The 17,396-nt window shown below is 42.3% G+C and overlaps 1 protein-coding gene across 1 annotated transcript in view; it reads right to left on the bottom strand.

The window, feature by feature from the left end:
* Positions 1–528: 528 nt before the first annotated feature.
* Positions 529–17,396, bottom strand: part of LOC119374677 (1-phosphatidylinositol 4,5-bisphosphate phosphodiesterase) — a 137,677-nt gene continuing 120,809 nt past the window's right edge. The window contains exon 30 of the mRNA XM_049410976.1: positions 529–15,617. Coding sequence (XP_049266933.1) covers positions 15,549–15,617 — 69 coding nt within the window. The 3' untranslated portion in view covers positions 529–15,548. The remainder of the gene's footprint in view (positions 15,618–17,396) is intronic.

Genomic DNA, 17,396 nt, shown 5'->3' with positions numbered 1-17,396 from the left:
TTCAAACCCCCCCCCCCCCCCGAAATTTTTCAGTTTTGCTTGCATATATAGGCACGCACACATACAAACGCACGCACGAGCATACATAAAGTATGGCTGAACCCCCCCCCCCCCCCCGAAAAAAATTTCTGGCTACGCCCCTGATGCGTAGGTTGAAGAGTAAAAGATTAGTGATGATTATAGGAAGCATTTTTAGCGGTGTGTCCTGCCTGTTTCCTTCACCTGGTCCTTTGTTCCTTTTGTGCTAATTAGTCTCAGGTCACCTAATAAACTGTTGACACACATGCAATAGTGCTTACCTAATTCTGTGCTGTCACCTACAATGTGACAATATTGTGCAACAATTCACTGCAATAATCTGACCAATCGTAAAGGCAAAAACGAAATGAATTCTCACAAATTAGGTCCCCTATGTGGTTTTGACGTGTATGAGGCATCAACAATGTAAATGAAACAGCTGCTCCAGTGCCACAATTTCACTAAGACCGTGGCACCGAGACAACTTAACAAGAAAGACAAAAAAGCCAATGGTGTTTGAAAACATTGTTAATATACTTGTCTTCAAGTGCACAAGAGTCTATGTACACAAAACAACAGAGCAAAAGACAGGGCATAAAAGCGGGCACCACAGAACCTCAAAAGCAAGCTCAAAAGCACCAACTTTGTTTTTTGCTGTTTCTCAATGGACTGTAAGGACATTTTCTGAAAGACTAGTCCTGTAACATAACGGCAGCACTGCACCATCTAATATAGGAACTGTTAAACAAGTGGACAGAGCTGGTGCTCACTGTTGCCTCCAAGAAATGTTGCACAGAAGCAGGCAAAGCAACGTTTTCAACCAAAAATTCACTCGAGACTGCTATGGAGCTCTCACATGCACTTTTTTTCAATGGGTTAACTGAGGAGTGCAGCTAGTCTCACTGTATAAAGCACTCTCCAAGGTCCTATTATGGACACTGATGAAAAATACAGGTGTAGCCATTACGAAACCCATTAATGGCTGTACGCCTTTTTGTTCGTTCCGAAAAGTCACTTGACAGTGCCTGTTTCTGTATGCATTCCTGTAGGCACAGCCATCAACATGTCAAGCCTGGCTTGAACAGAAGTGCCAAGCACATGAAACATTTTCTTTCAAGGGAAGGAGGCATACCATAAATGCATCGGGGGATTAAACACACCGACACACTGCCAAAAAATATCCTGCCCTGTTCCCTGAATACATATGGGAACATGGGATAGACAACAGACATACTCGAAAAATACCTTTGCTAAATGCTTGTAGAAAAGATTGATTCCTTCACGTCGCTGCACTGTGGCCACGCTCAGCCTCTGCTTTTCAAGATACTGCTCCTAAAGTGTCGTCCACTTTCTATAAAAACTGATTTTCCATGGCTGGTTGAGCTATAGTGAATCCAACAGAAAGTGACTGAATACTTTGCACACCAAATTTTACTGCACACATGAACATTACCTGTTTGTATGGCTAATAATACAGCGAGGTGGTTGGAAGACCAGTTTTGCAATGCAAGTGAGACAAAAGCTTAGAGCTTGGCAAAAGATGAGCGCTGGCCACCATGCAGACGTATTACATGCTCCTACAATGTGCTCAGTTGAATCTGACTAGTTATCTACCTAACTGCTTCTGCTGCTCCGCTAAGACTAGCCTGGTCCTCAAGTTGGGTCTGCTGATGTGGATGACATCAGCAGCGGGAAATCTGAGCCGCATGCCGGTTGGCCTCCCTTGGATGGCCACAACAAAAAATATTATGGCCTGGCAGGCATGCGGTCTTCAAGCTCTGGCTTCAGATTCTGTCACTGTTAGCTTTCAGGTGGTGGCAATTCTGACACCACCAGAAAAGGTAAATGGCACATTTCTGACAGTTACCTTTACCTGGAAGTAACCAAGACAGCACGCACCTTTATGTAAGAAGACACTCTAGCGGTCTGTGATGTCTCGCATGTGAGGGTAAATACAAACTGCTATGTTATACTTGTAGGTGTTCGTGCAGTTTGGCCTTGTGCAATATTCATTAAGAAAAGTACAAGTGGAGCATGCAAGGTGCCATTGGGGTCCGTCGGGGTAGCACACTTGTTCCAACCAAAGGTTTGCTCTAAGGTTGCAACTATTCAACGACATGCAAGAGACAGGTCGCACGAACAGTAGGGACATAATGAACCAGTTTGTTGTGAGTTAGGAATGCCAAGGAATTAATCGAGGTCAAGCATGCTAGGTGTAATAAGATGAAGCTAAGTATGAAGAGCGCAAAAAGAAACAATGGCTTCATTTTACTCTAGCACTGTTTTGCCTGCAGATACATCCAGGAGACTTGGAGAAGACATAAGTTGGGACCACAGATGTCAATAGTTGCTATGGGACAATTCTTGTTACCCTTCACGCTTTCAATAGTTTAGTCATAAAGTGCGTTAAAGACAAAGTTTCAAGACCTCTCACTGAAAACTTCTACGCTCTTGATCACAGGTTCTTGTTTTCTTCTATCGCAAGAAACACAATATGCACTCAAGTATGCTGTGCACAGCAAAACTATAGTGGTTCAAAAACAAAGCAAAAGAAAGCAGCTTGCCTGATCAACTAGCAAGAAGGCAATATACATGATGGTCAGAATGAGCACATATCGCAATCTTCAATTAAGTGAGACACTGAAAGACTTCACAAGGGATTTTTGTTTAAGAAGCTCACTGCCACCAAGGTCTTGAATGTTTGCTTTTTCGGTCAGAAACTGCATCAACACACTAGAGCATTTTCATGATATCGACCTGCCACACTTGATAAAATGTTATTATAGACGGTTATAAACAGGCTGACCTCACCATAAACAAATAAAAAAATGTGCAACTCTCAATGAAACTACGTCATTTAAAAATATTGTATAGTATGCACAGAGCATGCAGCTGGGAGTGCAAGATATTTAAACAAACTAAAATGAGAAAAACTTAAGCTACTATGATTGTCAGCCTCACAATACACAAATAGTGTTCAGATGAGTTGCACATATAGGCAAATCATTTCTACAGAAGCTCACAAGGTGGCAGAAGCTTCATGAAAAAAAAAATTCACTTGGTTTACACAGGAAAAACATCCCTCTGAGGATTCCCTTTTATTGCCGTTATACAGTCCAAGGGATGTTAATTTACTCTTTCATATTTCCACACTCTTCACTTTGTCAGAGCCAAGACTTACTGTAAATTTGAGAAACTTTTCATTATTTGCCTTTAGAAGACAATAACCTCAGCACGACCTGTTCTACCCCCCAGCTGCGAAAAAAAAGTCACAGTTTCGCGGCAAAGGTGAACCAATGAATGTGACAGCGACAAACTGTAATGTTTTACGAAGTACGGCTAGCACTAAATCTTTTGGATCCAGTCTCGCGTAACTCTACAAAATGCTGGTTTAAGGTAATACGGCTGCTCCCGGGAGCGAAGCGGTTTTTGTGCTGTCTGTCATCTCACCGCGAAGTAAGCAGTGAGAGCAGAGCACCTACACGAGCCATTTACTGACGTCTGCCCCGATAGCGTGCGTGCCAGTGCTCACAACCACGCCCTTATGATCAAAGTTCGTTATATTTGCTGCTTGAGCGATGCACCCCCCCCCCCCCCCACCGGCACCCGTTCAGGCTCCTTCACCCAACAGAAACGGGCAGGGCGTTTCCTCTTTGCTTTAGGAGCCATCAATGGCAGGCCTCAAATGCAGGGCAATGTTATCGCATGTGCCCTTTGTGTGACAGAGATGGCTGGCTCGTTTCACCTCCACTTCAGTTGCGTTCATCACCAGCACACGTGTGCTTTTAGTACTAGCACGTAGAACATATGTTGGACTTCATACAGTACATGACAGCGATGGTGACGGCAAAAACCTGCCGAGAATGTCCATATAATTGCTATCGCAATAAAGAAAAAAGGACTGGGCACCAATTTTTCAATCCTATGAGAGGAACAACATTTTACAAGAGCAATTGTAAACATTGCAAGCTGCTAAAACTCACATAACATGCCGAACTTCATTCTCTTAAGTGAAGAAGTTTTTGCCTATGCTTTTCACAAACTGCCTGCCAAAATTTCTAACATGCCCTATGCTATCGCTGGTACACATTTTAAACTGCCGAGAATATTTATACTGTGATGCTGAGCCGCTGGTTCTGATTTTCAGTTGTTTACCCATAGCTCTGGCACTGAAGCACCAAAGCTATGAACTTTGCAAAAGCATTTATCTATAATATTACATGCATTCTGCACTCCTGTGTCTCTGCTTTATTCTTTTAGTGTGTAGGTACTGTGTGGCACTCCTCAAGTTTTTACTGCCAGTACAGCCAAGATAATTGCTGCCCCACATTTACAATAAGATATGTCAAGGTATTCTGAGAATGCTCATGACCTGCATGGCTTCTATATGAACAGTTCCACAAGCTTACCGTGTGAGTGACAAGCTTTGAGCTACAGCGTTTACTGTAATTCTCACAGCACTTTGATTCTGAGGCTTCGATTGATTCGCTCCGCAATTATTCGTTGCTTTGGGTATTATTCAACCACTGTGAGGTTGCACAGAAATTTGCAGGAGTCAGGTTTTATGTACAAATGCATGCAACATACACTATTGTTGTGGTCCTATCACACATAACCTAGGGTTCAAGAGGACAGTGAGACCTCATCGTTAAAGCTAGACAGCCTTGCACCTTGACAATTTGCGGTCATGTGTCGGGGGCATGCCACCATATGAAATTATCGGCTCCGGTCACACGTTGGGAGGCTCCCTACGTGCACACTAGCTCACATATTTGGGCAGGTTACGCCACCTCTCGGCATTGCTATTCATTTCATGTTGCAGTTTTTGTTGTCTCCAATTGAAATAAGCACTTTTTCAATGGAACTTACAATTTTTGCCCGCAATTCGTAGCATGTACTGCTGACCGGACGGCCACATTTTATGCACGGGCACCATATGGGTGGTGCGCGAGTTTCGTGAGCCCGATGGTGATCTTAGTGCCTTAGAGGACATCATTTTAGTGCCACACTTGATATACAAGAATGCGAATGGCAACAGCAAGGACTGTGCTGATGCAGTGATAGCAAGGTGGCAGGAAGGAGACACCCTGGCGACTGCTTCAGACATTACCATAACACGCTCAAGTACCGCTGACAGCCAAGGGTAGAGAGAAACCATTCTCATATAAATCCGCTAACATGTGTTTTTTGTATGTAAACATTTTTCTCGCACGACGCCCAAAATGCGCAGAAAGGCTTCCGACTCAAAGGACCCGCAGTTTGGGTAAGGGCTCATGACCGCAAAGGGCTAATCGTGCTTTAGAGGCCTACGCATTTCCAGTGACAAATTTCAAGATGGAGAATGGTGTATACAATTTCAGAAAATTGTTAATCAAAGTGTTATTTTTGAGATAACGTACACTTACATTGCATGCACTGAACAACAAGTCATAAGCGTAATCATGATGGTGCTTGTACGCTTTTCGCCATTCTGTCACTAGTTGCATTCCTACGGAATAAAACAGCATGGACACCATATATCCATATAGGGTGTACATTCTGCAAATGAGCTGATTTTGCTTCGAAATCAACATGTCTCATGAAGAGTACAATTTCTTAACATATCCACCATCAAGGTATACTAATAATATATAGAATTAAAACAGCTAATGCTCAGATTATTTTTCCTCCCTACGCATGAGGAAGATTGACACTGTACCCAAAACAATGATTCAATAATGCCTCTGAGACTCAACAGAAAGCTGTATGTGCCAAAAAGAGCAGCTTGGGCTTGCTGTCAGCTGTCAATGTGCATCATTAAGAAACTACCCACAAATCAAAATGGCAGCCAAGCTACTGAAAAAAAACAAAACAGCAAAGGCATTAACGCTATCACAACACCATAAAAACATAGGTGAAGTCGCAGGTGCAATATCATTTATATGTATCTGCAGCTCTAATGCAGTTTACCTACAGCCAGCCTTCATAATGAAACCTTTTCAAATTTTGCATATATTTTTTTACCTCCAAGTGGCACCTCTACAATCTGCAGACAAATCAGTGGGCATGATGCTTCAATAAATTCTGCAAGACTCGCGAGTGAATGAACCCTTTCTAGAAATGCAACGACACATGTTATGACATAGTAAACTGAAGGTTCAAACTCCGATAGTGTACCACACTCGTTAGCACTACACCTTCATAAAATAACAAATTGTTAATATCAGACACACTGAATATGCCACAGAATTGAATACATGCTAATTAATCTTCTGTAATGCGAAGCATTTCCAGAGTGTAGCTATTTATAAATACAGGATTTCTTCAAGAACAAGTAGTCAATGCAAAGAAACAAAAATTCTTCTGCCATTCATATAGCGAACAATGCACAAAAGTCTGCCACAAAATTCCTTTTCTTGCCTGCAAGCATTCTGCCAAGTTTTCTTTAGCATTCCATTGGCGCTTGGGTGGAAATTTTCTGTTATGTGCAAGTTGTGTGAGATAATGATTGTCGCTAGAATCTTGTTCATTCGAAAAAATGAAGACAAAGTTCAGAAATCCATTGGCACATGTCACATCATAAGATGTATGTTTCCCAGCTTGAGTTTTTCTGCCTTAAATGTAAAATCTTTGAATGCTCACAGACATCAATGCTAAAAGACATGACAAGAACAGGGGGCACAGGCAAATATGTAAAAATGGCAAGCAAACTATATATTCTAGTGCTGTATCTACTGCATGTTTAACTCAAATGTAGAAGATTTGAACCACGTTAAGCTGTAACGCAAGAAACTTAGGCACAAGCAAAGACACACAAATGAGGGCTCAATACATTCAGTTGTGGTCAGCCTTAACCAAAAGTTGCCCTTACATAACTGCTAGCTCTGTTTTAAAATGCAAGACTTAAAAATGATACAATGTGAAATTTGGCAATACACAATGCGGTTAAAAAGTGTTCTTTTGCTTCCCTTAACTTAGCAATGTGCACGTTTGGGGTGGTTGGTAATTCATGATTTCTTCTTTAGTGAAAAAGACTCCTGAAACAAGGAACGAAAATAATGCTACACATACAAGCGCCAACTTCCAGCTGAATTTGTATTGTTTGGACACATATTTATAACAGTAATTGCGCACCTGTGCCACTCCAGTTCCGCAAATCACGACATCCTAAAGTGATAGCTACTACTCAGCTAACAAGATAAAAGCATCGTTCACACTCAAAACTGAAAACGCGTACCGAATATTTCTCCTGTCGCTATCACATTCTACACCTAGATAGGACAGCTCTTTCTTAGACGGGGCAAGAGACAGCACACTGATACACTGGTGATCTACCTTGGTCATTTATGCACCATTATTTATCGTGTTTTGTGGTCGACATGAGTGTAGAGCACTGCACATTTTTGAAATTCAGGTGTACATCCACAACTTTCACAATGCATCACCAAGTTGAGGCTAGGTACAATGTCAGAAGATCAAGAAAAGTGGAACAGAAGTGTTCCACTAAGCATCATGTGCGCTTTGGAGAGCACAAAGAATCTATTGTTTATTCATTTCTTGTGACATATGGCAGCAGATATGTGAGACAGACCGGGCGTTGCCTTTGGGAACATTCATATAATGCCCAGAGGGGTTACAGGGCCGCGTGGCGATGAATTGTCGAAGTTGTTGACGTACTCGCAAATTTCTAACATGTGTAGTGCTCTACACTCATGCCGACCACAAAGCACGATAAATAATAGAAGTGGCAGAAATGGCGAAGATTGATCACCAGTGTATCAGTGTGCCGCCTATTTCCCTGTCTAAGAAAGAACTGCCCTATGTAGATGCAGCACGTGATAGTGACAAGTGAAAGATTCTGTATGAGTTTTCAATTTTGAAACAAGGTCACAAGAGGCACCAACATACGTGCTCATGTGTTGAGTGAAAATAAACTTTCAATCGTTAGCGAGTGCTTGTGTCGTTGCTTTCACCCCTTGTGTCCTTTTTTTTGCACTCTTTAGAAGACTGATTTACTTCTAGTGTGTCTTTTTTTCTCAAGTAAAATCTTTCCTACAGGAATATTTTGGTGAGTGGCACTAATCTCTTTACAGAATGATACTTGTTTTTTATACAACACTTAAAGGTGAAACAAAGGGCAGTGCTTATATCATTAAAAAGTGACGCCATATCTGGAAATGATGTGCAAAATAACTCTATCAGCTACTCGTGAACTAGACAGCCTAGTTAAGATTAGGGCCAGAAACATACACCGTGCACAGAAGGTGTTAGAGAGTGACCATCATGCATTTCTTAATTGCATTATGTTACACTCCAAGGTGGTTCAGATTCTTGGTGTCATTAACCTTTTAAATGTCATAAATGTAACATTCACAAAGCTTGCAGTATAATACGTTTGTTTTTAACTCTAAAAGTTGATAATTTGGTGGTCCAAAACTTCAAAGCAGGCTATGATGAATCAGCAGATGGTAGCTAGATGAAGACAACAGGTCTGTCAGCTTCAACAAGTTGCAGGCCAGTTCATATCTGAACACATCTTGAAGCGCACAGATGATAGTTTAAAAGAGGACAGCTCTGTCTGTGTGGTGGTGCAATTCAAGATCTCACCAAATGTGCAAGCTTCAATTGTTTGCACACTTCCATTTCACACAGGAGCTTTAGTGCAGCATAACGTTGCTTTGGCAAACTTGTTCACTGCATTTCACTTTACTCATGCCTGCCCGAAAATTGCAATAGCTATGTTACCACAGGCAATGTAACTTATATTTACACTCCCACAACTCATCCACGTCGTCTGCAACCTTTAGAAGGCGGCTGAACAAGCCCCGGCAATGCCTGTTCCACTGTTTCACAAGTTCTTTACAGCAAACAAACACTCATCACAAGTAAAGCAAGAATGGTATTTTGATGTTTCAAGATTTTATAACGCTGGTCTCGGAACGTCATAAAACTGTTTTTGTTCAAAGTGCAGCTAGCGTTTGTTTGCCATCAACAAGAAATGTTCATCCCTCACCAGACAGTATTCTGTCAAACCGTGAACCAGTTCTTGTTGCTTTCAACCCAGCCTGACGGAAAGCTACTGAGCATCGCAAATGCAGCCACTTGCAGATATTTCATCAAAAATGAAGGAAGAGAAAACGTGCAATTCTTATTTACCGTCCTCCAATGGACATGAAATGACCTTCGATAGACAGAAATGCAATAGAAAAATCTTCACCAGCATTTGAGTGGCTATCGTTTCTTTTGTGCAAGCCCCTGTGTCTTACACAGAAGCACACTATTGCACTCGAATACAAATCTAACAAACGCTTGCTGACTGAGGACAAGACCTGCTGCTTTAGGTTGTTCTAAGCTCACTTTGAATGGAGGTGTTCGGTAAAAAATGCAGCTTTTCTCAAAGTATCAGTACTTATACCTCTCAGTTAAAGCAGCAAGACCATCATGCAGAGTCGGGCAAAGCTTAAAGTTTCATTTGCCTGTGTGCAAGACAATGCATGTCATTGATGAATACGCCAAAGCGAGATAGCCAGTGCCATCGAGCATGAGAGGTCAATACTCAACACATATATTAGTAAAGTCTCTGAACTTTCTCAAAAGCAAGGTAACGAATTAGTTAATAAGCAAGCATCAAATAACTCTTCTGTACTTGATGTCGTTTCTACCGTAGCACCAAGTCAATGCAGTTGCACATTGGCAATTATGGTAGCACACTAGCTATCAGCAGTTCAAGAAAAAAAAACAACAAACAACAATTCTTATTCACTCAAACCAGAAAACCATGCTTAAAATAAAAAGCAGAAGGGAGAGGGTTAGACTGAGTATACTTTTTATTATACATAAATAAATATTCTACGCTGAGGTGTGTTGTTTTTCTTTTTTGCAAATTTTTGCAAGCATTTACATGGCAGGTTAGTTTCTGCTGTGTTTATGTCATCCTTCCCGATAAATTGCACGACATAAAAAAAGTGTCCCTGCAGTCAGAAAGCACTTAACACAATGTGCTCCACATTTTTTTTTTTATGTGCATGCGCCTTAATTTAAATATACGAGTGTCCTGAGTAGCGTGAGAAAGCATACGTGCGAGATTGTCGTTCCACCATAAGTACAGCCAAGTAAAAAGCTGCCCTGAGAATACTGTCAACAACAGAACATGGACTAGAATTGGGAACGAAGGTTGGGTTACTTTGCGCTGCGCATAGGCAGTACAGAAAAAAAAACACTCACACAAGCCACAGAAAACACAACAAGAACTGATGGGTGCAAACTAACGACTCTTTAATCTTTTGTGAAGCGCTACCTGAAGCTGTGCTCAAGAAAAGGAGGGAGAACAAGCGAAGGAGTGAAAGTATGAACATGAAAAAACAAAAACAAAATCGAAACACAAAAGGTGAAATGGTTTATCAGGAAGGGTGCACATAACGCTTCGCGGCGTGCCTCAGCACACAGGTCTACACATGGGCCAGAACGCGTCACTCAAGAATTCAATTTTCACTTTGCTTTGCGATAAAGTTGGAGTGCTTACGCATGTACCGAATTCTCCCTATAACATGCTGTAGGCTTCGACTACATTGAAACCTCGATATAACGAACACGGATATAACGAAATATCGGTTATAACGAAGTAAATGAACAGTAGCCTTGGTAATAGATACAGTGGTTCTAATATACGCTTATAACGAATTTTCAGATATAACGAAGTTATTTATGTGTCAGTTGCGACTTTGTTATAATGAGGTTTGAGTGTATTTCCCTCTTTTGTTCTTTTTGCGTGCGAAACAAGACCTTTATCTTCTGAAACAGAGCCCAGCATCCGCACTCTTTGCAGTGCTCTCTCAGTCTGGTGTTAGGGCAGATACCTTAACTCCAGACAAAGAGAGCACCGCTATGCTCGTGGGCAGATTAGCGGGCCAGGGAATTGGACCATACATTGCGAAGAGTGCGGATGCGAGGCCTGTTTGAGCAGGCAAAGGTCTTGCTGTGAGCTCCCTTCCTGATAAGCTGTTTCACTGTTATGTTTTGATTTTGGTTTTTCTCATGTTCATACTTTCATCCCTTCCCTTGTTCCTCGTCCTTCTTTTGAAGGCAGCCTCAGGTGGTGCTTCACGAAAGATTTAGCAGTTGTTAGCTTGCGGCCACCCGTTGTTGTTAAGATTTCTGTGCCTGTCGCGAGTGTTTTTTTTTCTTTTTTTTTTGCACCGCCTATGCGGCGCGACGTTCCCCAACTTTTGCTCAACGTCTACAAACTAGCCCAAAGGAACGCTTTATTGGACTTGGGAAAACAAGCCATCTACTTTGAGAGACAGTCTGGACGATAGGTTCAGGCAACGAAAAGCTCAAAATGGCAAACTGCAAAAAACAGCTAAGCTCACTCCAAGCACCATTCTTATGAAATCCTCAGTGATAAACTATGGCAGCAGAAGTGACACAGAGCTATCTGAACAGTGTGATCGAAAAAATTTTCACTCTTGAAATGTGGTCTCTGGTTACCGGCCCTGTAACGATTTTAAGCAACTCAACATGCTGAAGTGCGCTTTTTTTTTCATAGTGAAGTAAATAAAAATTAAGAGTAGCACATTGGTCGCAGTTCAATCAACTGTCCCAAGGTTATGTATGAAAACCCTTTGAGCATGTTCTTTATTTTTTTTAAAAACCTATTGTGTTTCAAATTTACTGACCCTAAAGATGACTTTTTGTTGTGCACGACATGCAGAAACAACTAATGGCAAGCTAATTTAATGTATATAAAATCAGAAATTATTTACTTTAGTATAAAAATTTGGTTAATAACTTGCTTTTATAATTAACATACCATATTTTCTGGTGTATAACATTTATTTTTTGTTAATTTGTGCATGCAAGATGCAATTAGCATTATTTTTTTTCCTCCCAAATATTGGAAACACTTTGCAGTTGGTTTAAGATTTCAGGCACTCACATTAGCATGGTCAGCTTAAAGGACTTCATCTGTATAAAACTTGCAGTGGTGACAACGGCTTGCATGGTCTATTAGTAATTATGTCTGCATCATGCGCTGTTGCATGCACAACTGAGAATGGGAGCCGAGCAAATACGTATACTTTCTTAAGTGTGAGAATTTTTTGATGACCCAGTGAACAATGAGAAATTTTATAGCTTTGACAATAGATAAATTTTGCCTCTTTGTCATTCACGGGGCACTAGGTAAATTGTTCGTACAACCCAAAACAACAAAAGCCAGTTAAAGCACAGTGCAATGCATGCTTGTAGCAGTGCTATAACTTATTCAAGGGTTATACACCAGAAAATAAGCCATGATGATTTATTATAGAGGTAGAGCTGACTGGTATGTGCAAGGGCCTCACAGATTATTCATACGTAACTTGTATGCACTTGCTAACAACATGTACTATTTTTAGCTCACAGTTGCATCAGTCTTCCAGTTCTGTTTGATCACAGTGTTCTAAAGTTGACTAGTCTAATGTTAGGTGCAGCAGAAGAAAAGCTGTATGAACAGCGCAGCAATCTGCAGAGGCAATTTTGACTTTTCAACGCCTCAAAATAATCTTCATGCGCAACTTTGTGCCTTTTTTTTCAGTCACTGTATTAAATCCAGGCTTTCAATGACTGTCAGATCCAAGTAGTAGGTACCAGCTACAGAAGGTACCAGTTATGCCTTCTCCTGAAACAATGATACCTGTGTGGGCCTTGATGTCTTAGTTACTTTTTACCGGGTCAAAACGCTACATCAAGTAGAGCAAAATTTACACCAGCAATTTTTAGGCAACTGACATCTGGCGTTGTAGTTATTTGTAAATTTCTCTTGCAAATTTTACGTTAAGTTTTAGACTAACCGAAAATGTTCAATAGCATAAAAACAAACGCAGCTTTTTTACTTTAGATAGGAATATGTGCACCCAGATAAAGGTTACCATGGTACCAGGACAGAGTCATATCATTCCCAAACTGCCCAAGCCCACCTGTTCAATGCAAGTGGTTTAAACATGAACCATAAGCATACAGCACATATACAATGCGACATGTATCTACAGACACAGAAAAAATGCTTTCTATAACAGGTGGGAAAAAAAAGGAAAGTTCAGTTAAGCGAAGCCGTGCACTGCATCCCTAGGCACAAGCCACGTACCCTTAACTGCACTGCTATGGTGGACAAAAGCAAAGCTATAAAATAAATGCACATTATTCTCAAACAAAGACAGGAACCCTATTAAAATATGTGAGGTGAGCGCGAAGTGCGTTTCGCACCATGTTCAGTCATTTACAAGGCAAGTGCACCAGTGTCAACAAAAAGCAGCTTCTGCTTACAAAGTAAGTACTAGTAAAGGACTGACTAGAATATATGCTCATAAACAATGAGGCCTTTAACCTCCTCCTGCATACCACTCACTTTTTTTTTTTCATCATCTCATTCAACACTCAGCAACAGGGTCCCATAACAACTCGTACACATTTCAGGTTTTTCTTAGAGGGAGCAAAAACAACCCAGAAATGCACAACCAAACACAACAACACTTCGGCCACCATCTGTTCGACACCAGATGCAACGGAGCCAGACACTGATTGCAAGCAAGGCTTACTCATTGCTGCGTTCATCTACAGTGTGGTCTATGCCACAAATACATTGGGTGAATGGTGGTACAAGGTGAGAAATACTGGAAGCATCAGAAATGCCTGCTTTGTGTGCTGGAAGTCAAACGATTCACTCTCACAAAATGCCCACAGTCAACCGCGGGAGCACACGGAAGTGGCCACGTAATCCGGCCACACTCAATAATTGTACGCTTCCTGCTCTAGACACTGCACCGTCGCAGAGTGAGCAGGCATCAATTGGCACCAAGACGTCAAGCAGACAGTCTGAACAAGTATGACTTCCAGACAGGCCCTGCTCTCTTCTGGTACATTCTAGCATACCCCGACTCTTGCTTCAAGTTGTGCAGGGGCTCCTCAATGATAAGGGGAAAAGATGTTCCCTGGCTCACAGAGAAATTATGTGGCCCGAATATCACTGGGGCTTGATAGTGCTCCAAATGTGGTGGACAGACTGAGAATGTGCCCTGAGCTGAAGCGTGGCACTTTGAAATGACTGTGCTCCGAGCGTTGAATTTCGACCAACCAAATGCAAAGCACACCACCAGTGCTCTACAGAGAGCCCAAAAGCAACCACTCAAATGCACCTACAAACAAACTAGAACGCTCAGGAGCAAATATTCTTTAGCACTGTTGTCCCCACAACAAGTGCAATCTGTTTTGTACACAAAAACTCACCTGGATTCGGGTGAGAAATCAAGAGCTAGCCTTAAGTATTCTAACTTCTCTCGGTTAGAAGGCCAACTTAGATTAAAACTTGGTGCTTCAGCATGTAAGTGAGAATGGTTATTAGTCTACCAACAGGAATGCACAGAACTGGATTTTGCATTATGCAATGAAATTGTTTCAAAAAGTATAAGCATCCATTGATCAACTGTCGCATGTTCATTATGGCCAGCATCAAACGGAGCAACTGAGAGAAGAAAAAGGACTTCTAACGTTGTCTCTAAAAATGAAAAATAATGCACGAACACGAGGGTGGGTATCGGGAATAAAATTAATGCCTCACAATTTTAAAATAAAATAGCACTAAAATGGTCTACTTTACGTGTTGTCACAAAAAAAAAACAAGCAGTATCTGTACGGAACAATTATGCAGGCATAAAAAAAAATGTCTGCTTCATAAGAGCACCCACAAAGAAATAGGCAGGTTCGAAATGTGTCTCTGCCTCGGTGTTGGCACACTGTCCGTCCTTTAAAAGCTAAATTGCTTATCTACGGGGAGAGAGTTATGACATCAATTTAGCAGCATTTGCTATGCCATGCACCACACTGTACACGAAATACCAAGTTCCTGCAGAGTGAAACAAGTGTCCAGGAAAGTAGACAAAATGAAAAGTCTCTATTCAAACCAGGAGTGAGCTGACACCCCACCCTTACTTAGAAGATACTTTGAACATTTTTTGCACAATTGTGGCCCGTTTTTTTTTTTTTTTTTTTTTTCACAGCAAGATGGCGACATCACTTGGTTATCATAAAATTCAGAAGCCATGATTATTTTCAGATTAGGTCAGTGATTTTCCACAGACTGGCTGTGCAGGAAGACAGATATACAGCTGAGATCTGCATAACACAATGAGAAGTAATGAGAAAAAAATGCTGCAACAGTGTTACCTAAACTTTCTTTTCAGCTCGCTCTGCAGGAAATTCTCCTTCATTCGGATGATGACACAATTATGTGCAACTTCATCAAACACGAAATGCAGTCCCAAGGTCGGCCACCGCCTTTTCCTAATGGAACCGGGGTTACCAGCGAGAGCATAGGGTCATATGCTTCCTGCAAGGCCCGTCTGAATCCTCGACAGGATGTGTCGTCGGAACAGACTGCCACAGTGCGTGCGGCCAACTCAACGCATGGAAAACGTAAAGGAAAGCTGTGCAGTTTGGCTCCAAGTGCCGACCCGCGTCCTCTCTCTTTGTTTCGCAGCAGCGGCAGCAATAGCAGCCAGGGAATGGGCCCACAAGTGTCACACGAAACACTCAAGCTTGGCGCACAGCTTGTACTCCAGCTCAGCTGTGTTGTACAGCTCCAGGCCCTGCACAACCAACAAGAGGGCTCAACTCGCTGCCAACGAGTGCTGGACACCGAGCTGCATCCCGAAGCATCTCCAACACCCGCATGACTTCACTCTTAGAGAAAAGTTGTTAATAAGTGACGGTAATCGCACAGGACGGCAAAACAAACGACACTCACTCGGGCTCACTCACAAGCCATATCGCACACACTCACAAAGGCAAACACTTTCACATCATAGACAATTTCCCGCAGCTGGTTTGCACAATTAAAATCAGATGGCACCACTGGCACCTGGCCTTTAAGTCCCGTAATGTGGCCTCTGCCAGCGCTGCTCAATATGTCCCCACCCACGACGCGTCGTCTGCTCGGTGTCCCCATAGCATCTGCGCGCATGCGTTGGGCAAGTCAAAGCGAGCAGACGGCGGCGCCGGAAAAGTCAACATGGCGGCACCTGTAGATGCGGTTTCTTTCCACCTCGAATTTATCACTTCGTAGACCTGCACTGTGTGGCCCGTAAGTTCAAAACCTACGCTTTTATTTGCTTCATATTTGCGTCCTGAAGTTTCGAGAGCAACGTATTCATTGGTACTCTGCAGTGTTTCCAAGACGTACTCTCAAATCTTCGGAGACAACGCTTAGCAGGTGAGGTCTAAAAACACAGCTGACCTCAATAATAAAGACGAAACATACCTGATGCTTTGTCCCCAACGTGAGATGACACAAAGCTATAGCCAATTTTATTATTTATTTATTGATGTCAGGACAGTGGGCAAATAGCAAACGCGAGTTCGTACTGAAGCGGGCGGTTGCGTCTGCATGGGTGCTGCCATGCTGATTTGTAACTACAGCCACCACAGCTAGTGGCTGTTGCTGATACAACAATTAAAGGCATACGCCATAAATGCAAAGTAGAATAAACATATCACTTATCGCTGCAGCGCAGTACGTGCTAAACAAACGCAAATGTCTCAACCTTGTCAACATTTAAGCGATTAAATATCGAACTAGTATGTTTTGCTGCGCAAGCGTGTGACTTGCTTATAACCTGCTGCAAGCAGCTTGTGTGGTATGGCCATGGCTGCTTTGCTGGCTGAAGGCCAGTTATGATCACATGACCAAACATGGCTGCGCCCATGTGCCGCTAAGGAAAATCGTCTTACAGTGAGTGTCCCGACACTGAGGGAGTGAATTTAGTCAGCACCGTGCTGCATGCAATTAGCTATGGATGATCAGCTATGTGTGGCAGCGGTTACCGCATTGCATGGAGCAATGCTGGTTTTTACTCAGTCCGCAGAAACGCACACACATGCATCAGGAAAAGCTGAACGACTTGCCTGCTCTAGCTGCCACTGCATCAGCTGATGCGTTCCCTGTCATAGTTTCAGAAAGTTCTGATAACAGTGCACGACTGTGTGAGTGAGCCTGAACTTTTCCGGCGGCAGGAAGCCACTGGCGTGGAGAGAGGGTTTTCGGCAGACATTGCTGCTGACACTGAACTGGATTGTGCAATGTTCCAGACAGCAAATGTGTCAGTGTGAACATGCCATTACAATCCCTCAAAAAACACATCACATTCAGACACCATGCTCTCGCGACAAATGGTCCTTAAAAGGGCTGTTATCACTTCCAGTGAGCACGTTAGGCTTGCTGCTTTGCAGTGCGCCATCAGCTGAGTTGTGCCTCATTGTTTTGCCAACACCAGTGGGAACTAACAACAGTGGGAGAGTACCGAAGGCACACCAACAAGAGGCAAACGAGACCACTCATTGCTGACACTAAGTGTTAAACCGATGTTCTG

The sequence above is a fragment of the Rhipicephalus sanguineus genome, chromosome 11 (assembly GCF_013339695.2).
Source record: "Rhipicephalus sanguineus isolate Rsan-2018 chromosome 11, BIME_Rsan_1.4, whole genome shotgun sequence".
In the NCBI taxonomy this organism is placed as follows: domain Eukaryota; kingdom Metazoa; phylum Arthropoda; class Arachnida; order Ixodida; family Ixodidae; genus Rhipicephalus; species Rhipicephalus sanguineus.
The sequence above is the reverse complement of the archived record's forward strand: the minus strand, read 5'-3'. Positions and strand labels throughout refer to the sequence as shown.